This window comes from Lactuca serriola, chromosome 6 (assembly GCF_051521515.1).
Source record: "Lactuca serriola cultivar US96UC23 chromosome 6, Lser_US96UC23_V15, whole genome shotgun sequence".
NCBI lineage: Eukaryota > Viridiplantae > Streptophyta > Magnoliopsida > Asterales > Asteraceae > Lactuca > Lactuca serriola.
Genome location: NC_136413.1, coordinates 66,019,655 through 66,030,450, shown reverse-complemented (window position 1 = coordinate 66,030,450; position 10,796 = coordinate 66,019,655). Strand labels below are relative to the sequence as shown.

Sequence of the window (10,796 nt, the reverse complement as noted above, 5' to 3'; positions counted from 1 at the left end):
TTTCATCCAAAATCTAGATCTAGCCCTCAAATGATGTTCTTAACCATAAAGTTTCCAACTTTATGGTATTGCATGGCTATTAAGACCTCAACATCAAAAACCCTAGCTTCTTGACTCATTAAGACAACCTAGATCATTTATGGAAGGAAACTAATACCCACGATCACATTTTTATGACTTATTACACCTTAAAACATATGAAAGGACAAACTCAAAGGTCCTGGAGTATTCCGTACTCATAAGGAATAAGATTTGGGACAAAAGGTAAAACTTTTAAACTAGAACAATATCTAAAGGAATACTCATCAAGGTTGGAGATTTCTACATCCAAAAGATGCACAAGGGATAGTAGTTGTTGGATCCAAGGCCTTGAGTGAAACATCACAACTTCAAGATTCTTTCTTCACCACCAAGAGCACAAAAATGGCCCTAAAATGACACTCCAAGCTTCAAAACACACTCAGACACTTTAGGGTTTCGAAATAGAGATAGAGGTTGGAGTTAAGGAAGGGTATGGGGCTATAATGATGCTTAAATAAGGTCCAAACCCTAAAACTTAGGGTTTGCACCTCGTCCACATAAGCCCAACGTAATCAATGTACGCCCAACATACGCGAGCATGACTAATTTTTCAAACAATACTCAAATCAAGTGTTAAAATGGAATCCCTAGAAATCAAGATGTTACACTCAACCTGCTGTGTTTAATAGTAAATTTAACAACAGGTTCAACTATAATAATTCTAATAACAAGAATAAGAATCAAGGTGTTCAATGTAAAAACTGTGGTATAAAAGGTCATTTTATCAAAAATGTTATAAATTGATTGGTTACCCTAAAGATAATAAAATAAGAATAAAATACGCGTCCAAAATAGAATTAGAATTAGGACGAATACCCTTGATGAAATTTGAAGTAGTCATGACAAGGATTCCGGGGATATAAGGATCGCTTAAATCAGACTTATAACGAAAAAGTTATGGTATGTCGAAGTTTAGCAATTCGACTGGATTTGACAACATGCATCGTAAATAGTAAATCTTCGTTAGATTACTTTTTATCCTTAGTAATCTAAACAAAAGTCGTAGTAGTCGTTAAACCGAAAGTGTACATATAGACAACATCCAAATCTGACTTCATTAGTGGAAGTTATGATTTTTCTAAGATTCAGCATAGAAGTAGACAACCCAAATATCTAATTTTAGATTGGTTGATTGTTAGCCGAAATAATCTAAACAAGAGTCTAATATCTCATTAGTAGGAGTCTAACGATAAGAAGACAGTCGAAAACGGACATCAGATGACAAAGTTATGCATTTTATACGGCCTTTAACAGTCTAAGCCTATGTAAAATAAATGAAGTCAAAATTAGCCAACAGAGTCTAAACTAAAGTTGTAGATCCCATTGATAGCTAAGCGTGGATATAAAGAACGTCAAAAATGGAGCTCGTATGAAGAAGTTATGCAATTTTAAAGTTTGACTTTCGTTGCATGTATCTGCGCCCCGCGCGCGGCCTTGTAGAAGCCGCCGCGTAGTACCAATCAGATTCCGACACGTGACACCACACTCAGACAAGCAGATCGACCCTTTGCACGACGCGCAAGGCCCATGCATGACGTGCATGCCCAAATCCCAGCCTATAAATAGACGCCTCGAGTTCATTCTTCCTCTACAACATTCAATTCACTCACTCTCTCTCTCTCTCTCTCTCTCTCTCTCTCTCTCTCTTTATACTCTTTTGGTCCGAATTTCTCCTTAGTAGTTAGGATATTTTGACAAGTTAGAAGTCCCTAGGAGCTCGATATCTAGTATCTATCAACCCGAAGTTTTGCCGGTGCAATTTCTGGACTTTTGTCTAGGAATCTTTGTAAGTTAAATTACACTTTATTTTATTCTAGTGTAATTTATGTTTAAAATTCATAGTCGTTATGAATTTATAAATAAGTTTCGTCAGTAGTTCTAATGTCATATTACTGATTGATCTACTTACGGGGATGATGCCTAAGCTGAATTTAGTGAGGTGTTTAAAGTGAGATTTCCAAACAGTATACTCTGTATAACAAACATACCCTACCTCCGATATGATCATACCTGGTTATCCTTTATCAACTATAGATCAGTAGACTTCGGAATTAATGAAAAATTTAGGCAATCTTTATTCAAAAGGAATATTATCCTAAAACTTAGTGTTAATTGACCCATTTAACGATCAAAGAAAAAATCAATTGCTAAAGCGAAATGCTGTCCGAGTTTTAAGTCATCACTTTATCAAGTGATTTCATATATATATATATATATATATATATATATATATATATATATATATATATATATATATATATATACACACACACACACACACTGAAGCGTCTAAATGAAATTCCAATCGATCATAAATAATAATGTTAATTCTATAATTGTAATTTTTATAAAATGTTTAATTTTACTATCCAAAATTAGTTAACCACATGTTATCATTTCTCTCTCTCTCTTTTATATATATATATATATATATATATATATATATATATATATATATATATATATATATATATACTCTGAAGCGTCTAAATGTAATTCCAACCGATCATAAATAATAATGTTAATTCTATAATTGTAATTTTTATAAAATGTTTAATTTTACTATCCAAAATTAGTTAACCACATGTTATCATTTCATTATATATATATATGTCGACCAAAGATATAATGCTTTTTTTTTCTTTAAATTTCAATCCCTTTTTGACAAATTTTGCTTCTTTTAAAATCATTTTTATCCATGAGCCCACAACTATAGTTTTCTAACTATTCGTCTCTCAGCTGTCCATTGTCTCTTGTCCCGCAAATAAAATACTCCTCACACTTTCAGATGTTTACTTTTCACAAAGCTGGAGATTCAATTTCAATCCAATCATAGTCGTAGTGCCGCTATCAATCGGTTCATCCATCCGAATTATTCCTTCATTGATCGGATAATCTGTTAATGGAGGTTCGACAGGAAGCGCCGATGGACAATTTATCGGCCGAAGAACGCCAACAACGTCATCCGTCGCCGTCCAAACAGTCCAAGGCTTCTCCGGTTCCCGTCGATACTAATTCAGTCACTCAGAGGTCTCTCAATTCCCTCAATCTATCGTTCTTATTTCTATTTCGTGTTCGCTTGTCCTTCGTTTCAGTTTTCGAGATTCAATTTCGATTATTCGCTAGAATCTGATTTCCTTCGCTTCATTACGTTTCTTATTGTTGTTATTTGGTTTTCCTCCTTCTTTTCAGGCTCCAGAAAGAACTTATGGCGCTGATGGTATGTAGTAACACCATCTCTCCTAGAATTCATTAATCAGTTAGGTCTAGCTTGAATTTGCAAATACATATTTGTAAGAACATCAGAAATTCAGTTTCTATAAGTATCTCTGATTTTACATATAAATCTATTCAAAAACATCAAGTTCTAGTACCGAGTACACTGTCTCTATAATCATAGATGATGATTCCTATCCATATGCAAGAATCAACCAAATTAATTATAGACTTTGTACTTCGGATCAAGAGGACGAATTTTAGCACAAGAAATCGTAGATTTTCTTCACATCTGTGTCTGTTTTCAATCTAGAACACCACTATCTACTAATCACATCTGTTACAACTTACAGTTTACATGACTTTTTGTGATTATCAATGTGTATAGATGAGTGGAGATCTTGGAGTATCTGCTTTTCCAGAAGGGGAGAGCATATTTACATGGATTGGAACTATTGAGGGAGGTAAAGGAACCATGTATGAGGGTTTATCTTACAAACTCTCTTTACATTTCCCCATTGATTATCCCTTCAAACCCCCTCTAGTTAAGTTTGAAACAATGTGCTTTCATCCCAATGTTGACCAGTGTGGCAATATCTGTCTTGATATTCTTCAGGTACATAAATCTTTATAATTATCTTAATCTTAATTAATTATTATTTCTATTTTTCACTAACAATAATATCAATATTATTGTTTGTTTTGCAGGATAAGTGGTCTTCAGCTTATGATTGTCGAACCATTCTTTTGTCTATTCAAAGTTTATTAGGAGGTTTGTGATTATTAAATAGTAATAAGATTTTAATTTATTTATTTAATTTGATAATAATCAATTAATACATCATGTTTTTTTTATCTAGAACCAAATATAGATAGTCCTCTTAACAGCTCTGCTGCTGCACTTTGGAGCAACCAAGAAGGTATTCATTGTATTAATTATTTCTCATTGTGTGCATAAAATTCTAACAAATAATTTGGATTTTGTTATTTTGTTAAACAATAAACATGTTAGTATGTCATCTTTGATTGATTATGGAAAATTTTAATTATTATTATTATTATTATTATTATTATTATTATTATTTGTTTAATTAAGTGTTTTTAAATGGGTTTTTCAGATTACAGAAAAATGGTACACAAACAGTATGCTGGTGAAGATGCAATATGAACTCCATTCTTGTGTATATAGGTGCCCAAATAATATATAGACAAATTTTCATAATTGGTCCCTGTGGTTTCTAAAAAGTTTCACTTTCAGGACAATGTTGGAAAATGTTACACTGGTAGTCATTGTTTTCAAAACATTGTTGATAACTATTTGTCAAATAGAAACCGATTCATATCTCAAGAGCAAAAAAATGTTTCTTATTTGTGTTTTGTGTCTATGTGTAGTGAACATAACAAAAAACTGATTGTAAGTCTAAGTTAGAACTTTAAAACATAAAATGAACTTATCGATTTATCGGCTGTGTTAATGAATATAAATAAAATTAACAAGGCCAGATCTCACGAACAAAAACAAACTAAATATCAATAGCAAATCCGTTGATAAATTAGACTCTATTTAGTTACGGAAAAAGAGGTGTTTTTCTAGGAAAATGTTTCTAAGAAAAGTAAAAATTTTGAAAACTTGTTTATTTAACATTTTTTTTTGAAAATTCTTTTAAGAAATGATCTTTTTTTTTTGTTTTTTTTATTTTTTTATTTTTCAATATTACAAAGAACTTGACAAATTTTGAAAAACCAATAAATGTTGTTTTCTATAATTTTTTTCTCTTTTTAAAAGATACACATACTTATCTAAAAAATACATTCATATCCAACTACTACTTGTCACTCATCCAACCGTAACACTATCATATACTATCTAATCCCTACCATACCCACCTACCCACCTCTTCAACCCACCCACCCTTACCCTCACCTCCCAAACCCTTGCCCACTCCCTCATCCATCAACCCTACCTATCCCACTTCACTTACCCTATACTTTTCCTTATTTATACCATATTCTCACCTATACCCCACACCCCACTCCTTACCCCTTACATACACACCTCTACTTTACTTACCTCACCTCATCCCATCCCACCACACCTTGATCTACCCACCTTATGAGAGAGAGAGAGAGAGAGAGAGAGAGAGAGAGAGAGAGAGAGAGAGAGAGAGAGAGAGAGAGAGAGAGAGAGAGAGAGAGAGTTTTACTTGAAATTACCAAAACTAAAAAAAATAAAAACCAATAGAAATTACACATCCAAATGCATTTATCTAAATTTTCCATTTAAAACTGAAAATGAAAACTTATTTCATATTTTATGAAAAACAAACTTCAACCATCATACTTTGTATATTAAAATGAAACCATAGATAACATTAAAAATATAAGGTAACATATCATTATTTACACATTGTACACAACTGTACCATGTCTAATTTGTTACACGACCACTTAATAAAATTTTAAAAACTATTTGACAAAACACACACAAAGTACACACATTAAACTCGCACAAAACACCATAAAACAAATTTAAATCATACAAATTCTTACCTTTCTGTGAAATAACCTTCTTAGTTAAACTTGAGTATCCACAAGTGTTTACTAACTAGCACCTACAATACCAAACAACAAACTAAAACCATTAAATATCCATTGATAACCTATACTATATATAACATGAAGAAAAACATACATTTGCTATTTAACATCAAGTCTACATATTTCCTTGATGGGGTATGGAAACTCCCTCCATGGCCAATCTTCATACCTAAGTCACATTATTTTACACCTATGGTCTGGCAAATTCAACAATGATGGTAATGAAAGTTCTTTATGTTCAATGGTCATTATGAAATGATATTTGCTAATAACATATGATCTTATAGGGTCACACCATATAACAAGTAAAATTTAATTGATTATTTATTAAGTAATATGATTATTAATAAATTAAATCATCACTTGTATTTAATTGGGAAATTATTGTTTTTGAGAAAATAATAATAAAAGCTATCATAACTAGTTACATTTAATCATATAATATGATTTAAATATCATATACAACATTATAGACTTATAGAAGGCCATTAGAATATGTTATATACATAATATTGATAAGTTTTGATAACAAATAACGATTTTTTTATAAAAGCGATTTTAACGACAAACATAAGACTTTTAAAATAACTAGTTTATTTTTAGATCATTTTAATAAAACCACTAAGAGGACCCAAATATATGAACTAGAAAGATAATAACAACCATAGATTATTAAGAAGACAATCTCTGGAGCTTTTGATACCACATGGAATTGGAAAGTTGATGAAGATAACAAAAACTTAAGAATAGAGTTTCTATTAAGTGTATCCACTATCAAAAGTAAGACACTTGTAATGCTGGTTTCCATCTTGTATGAAGTACTTCTTAACCCTTAAGTGCTTAACACAATTAAGTAGTAAGGAGGAGCACTTCAACATCTCCAACACTTGTAACTTGTCCTCAAAATAGAGCAAAGAGAAAGAGGAGATGTATGTTATGTTTTTTTTGAGAGAAAACAAGCGAAAAGTAGTCTCAATGTGTTTCGAAGCCTTAATGGATTTCTCATCACAAGGATTCCTACCCAATCAGGCTATATTCAAATTAGTTCTTGAGCTACATTACTCTTCTCACATGAGTTACAAGTTAACTGTTTGGTCCAATTATAACAGAGGTACTTTCGATTCTTGAACCACTCTTTTTCATCCTAAAGTTCTTTCATGATCACACACAAAGACACATATCTAAGACATCTCTGGTCGAAACCAACCAGGTTATAGGTGTGTAAACATTATGTGTTTATGATATGGATTCATGAGACCATGATGAAAGTGAAACCCAACTTTTCAAAATATTAAAGGAATTGACGGGGAACTTTGTTCCAGATTTTAACGAAACTTTTGTTTCAGTACCACTTTTCGATACTCCAAATCGTATTCTTTCTTTTTGCGTGGTCTTGATAAAATGTTCGGAACCCACAATATTTTTACCCAACAAGATCCAAGAAATTTTTTGTTTTGTGGAATATGATTTCAGTGTGAGTATCAATTTGATTCTTTGTTACTTTATAAATTTTTCCAAAACATACTTATACATGACTACACTGGTCAAACATGTAATTTCGTTTACATTTTATCACTCTTATGTTTAGATGTGATATGTAACGAAATTTTTAGCCACCCATGAAGCCTTATAAAAAGATGCCATTTGATACTTTTCAATAAGTATTCGATTGTAATTCACGGGAAACAACACAAGCTGTTAGTTATCTCACTTGATGAATAACGAAGTGATCTTTGCTTGGGATCTCACTGCATTTGTGTCGAAATATTTTTGACATCACAGAACCAAAATTTTCTTAGTTTGATTCTTATCTTTTTCTTTGGCACACTTTGCACTCATGAAATCCTTGAAATTCTGAGTAAAACCAACTCAGGCTGAAGATTTCGGAAGATTGGCAAATGACTTTTCTTTTAAACTCGAAAGTGAAAGAGCCCATCCTCCATTCCGAAGGTTTCATTGTTTGTCCTTATCCATTGAAGTACTATCTAAAATATAGCTGATGTGACGATTTGGTTACTATGCGATTTCCAAGGCAAAAAGTGATCATTACTTTTCAAAAGTGGATATCTTTACAACTATAAGCACGTTTTTCAAGGTGAAAGATGGCATGATCTTAATTGCAACCGTTTGGAATTCAAATTGGGTGTACGTATAAAAGGGGATTTGGGGATTCTATTCCAATTTTACTCTCACTTAAAATTCTCAAACGATTTATGTTGTTTTCTCTCTGATATTCTTCAAGTTCTTCAAAACCTAACCATGACGGCTAAGTAAGGTCAACATTCTCAAACCACTAAAGATGTTTCTTCTCAACCCATCATGAAGATTCAAAGCACCAACTACCAAGTTCAAGGCGATGTTAATTTTTACCCAGAAGGATTGCAGATGCTAATTGTTTCTCTATAGAATTCGCTGTTATCAACAATAATGTTCAACTCCTTTTCTGGACCAATTTCTTGGTTATCTCTTGCTGGTTCTGCGACAACTTACAACAAGAAGATGACGATTGTGACATTCCAGATGATGAATGACTAGAAGTTTAGGTTATTGAAGAAGTTTTTTGCTCAGATTCTCAATATCCCCAATGCTGAACCTTTTTACAAGGTAACAAATGAGCAAGTTATTCATATGTTTAGAGAGATGGGTTATCAACCTATTCTTACCAAGATCAATGAATTTAAGAAGTCTGGATTGCCTTGTATCTGGAATTTCTTACTTGGTATATACCTTCGATGCTTGACAGGTTGAAGTGTGGGTTTAGATAAAGCTAGATTGGAAGTTTATACGATGGTGGTAGGGATCTATTATGATTTATCGGTGGACTATGCAACTCAACTATAGGATGAGTTTGTGAAGAGTATTGGAAATACAAATACTATTGATGGAATTTCGTGTGCTCGCTATTGGAGCCTCATTCTGCAATTTGTTTATGAGAAGGCAGGCATTATAGTTCTTGAAGGTGAAGAAACAACATAATTCTCATGATATCATTATCCCAAAACAGTTGAAGATAATCCAGATGTGTTTCCTACTGTTACTCGTATCCCAGATGCGATCCTTCGAAAATTCGATCCAGAAATCTCATATTGGTAGTTTGATTGCAGACTATCAATCATCCATTGAGACTGGTGTGTTGTTACAATAGTCTAATGAAGGTCCTTTGAAGAAGCGTAAAGGATCAAAGAAGGATGATTAGCCTAGTCCTTCGAAACCTAGTCCTGTACCAGTTGAAAAGATGGCTAAACTTGTGACAAAGAAAGTTTTCAAGGAATTAAAGTCTTCGAAACAAGATCCAAAGCCTGTTGTTAAAGAAAGCGCAATACCTTCGAAGGAGGTGGTACCTTCGAAATCAGGTGTGTTGAAACGATTGAAGAAAATGGCACATAAACCACGTCATTTGCCTGAACGATCATCAAGTTTTCACCATCTTTTATTCGCAAGTCTTAACTCAACAGTAAAGGGGTTGTGATTCGCAAAATTCCAACACCAGTATCTCCAGCATCGAAGAAAAGGCTTGCTGAAGACATGGAAAAACGAATTTTGAAGAAGCAAAAGAAGCAGAGGAAGTTAATTCTCAATGAAGACTCCATGGATGATGAAGTAGTTCCTGAATCTCCATTTGGAACTGATAAAACGGGAAAATCTTCACCTGTGAGGGGTTATCCAGTCAAGTCAAATCTTGAGGCGATTGGAAATCCTGATGGCAATGTGGAAGATTCTAAAGTAGACACAACCATCAATCAAGATGAACAATCGAAGACTTCTACTTCTGAGAAGACAATTGTCAAACCACTCGGAGTGTCGACTACCGAATCAATTTTTGAGTAGGTTTGCACTTCATACATCACTGCGAACATATCTATTATGGACGCAAATGTAAATAAGGGTGATGGAGTATTGAACAAAGAAGCCCAAGGTAATCCTTCTCTTACTGTTTCTACTACTTTCGAAACATTTGTTATCGATACCACAGTCTCTTTACCACCATTTCTTATTCCTAATTCATCCGAAATACCTTCATCAACCCATTCACCTACTTTCGATAATATCATGCAACAACCCATTACTTCCTTATTCCCATCTCAATCCACAGAAGGTCCAAAAACATTTACTGATGATGGTGAATTCGTGGGATCTTTTGCTTACATAGAGTTTGATTCTGAAGAAAAAAGCATACCCGATCACATGTTGATGCCAGGAAAGCAATTAAGATTCTGAATAGGAAGCTTAATTCATTAATACAATTACAAGTAGATGGAGGGGGTAAACATTCGGTATAAGGAATAGAGGTGGATGTGATGCTGAAAGCTCAAGAGCATCGAATTCAGAATAAGCTTGATCAACTTGAAAAGAACAATGAGTTAAGGGTAAAAGCTCAATCTGAGTCTTTTAATGGAGAACTTAAAGTATTGAAAGCTACTGCGAAGGAAAGACATGTTATTTTTGTTCATGTGACAACTAGAAAATTTTGGGTCAAACAAAGTCTAAGAGGTCTTGTGTATAAGTGTACCCACAACGTATGTGTATGTAAGCTTGTTGCAATAAAACTTTGAAAGCCAAAAAGGGGCATTTATTGTATAAGTGTGTGTATATATATATATATATATATATAAATATATATATATATATATATATATATATATATTGGATTAATGTCTAAGTCCATAACTATAATTGGTAAGACTTGACCCGACCTGGCATGTTCCATTTGGGTTGCATGGCATCATGCATTTGGATAGACTATAATGAGAGAAATAACACTTAAGGTTTGTTAATATATTATAAGTTCTAATATATTAATAATGTTATTTAATTAGTATTGATCAAGAATTAATTTGGAATTAATTAAGTGATCAAAAGGAGACTAATTAAATATATGGGTTGATTGTGTAAATCATTCA

The 10,796-nt window shown here is 32.8% G+C and overlaps 1 protein-coding gene across 1 annotated transcript; it reads left to right on the top strand.

Moving 5' to 3' along the window:
* Nucleotides 1-2,715: 2,715 nt before the first annotated feature.
* Nucleotides 2,716-4,665, top strand: LOC145059000 (uncharacterized). The gene is made up of 6 exons (XM_079006869.1): nucleotides 2,716-3,111; nucleotides 3,274-3,301; nucleotides 3,686-3,913; nucleotides 4,006-4,069; nucleotides 4,158-4,217; nucleotides 4,416-4,665. Exons 1-6 carry the CDS (start codon nucleotides 2,984-2,986, stop codon nucleotides 4,463-4,465), a joined length of 558 nt encoding a protein of 185 aa, XP_078862995.1. The 5' UTR covers nucleotides 2,716-2,983; the 3' UTR covers nucleotides 4,466-4,665.
* The last annotated feature ends 6,131 nt before the right edge of the window (nucleotides 4,666-10,796 follow it).

Bases quoted from the DNA above. Each gene is read 5' to 3' on its own strand.
- LOC145059000 (XM_079006869.1), top strand. From the start codon at position 2,984: ATGGAGGTTCGACAGGAAGCGCCGATGGACAATTTATCGGCCGAAGAA. The intron at 3,112-3,273 runs GTCTCTCAATTC...CCTTCTTTTCAG, and splicing joins ACTAATTCAGTCACTCAGAG to GCTCCAGAAAGAACTTATGG. The intron at 4,070-4,157 runs GTTTGTGATTAT...TTTTTTATCTAG, and splicing joins TATTCAAAGTTTATTAGGAG to AACCAAATATAGATAGTCCT.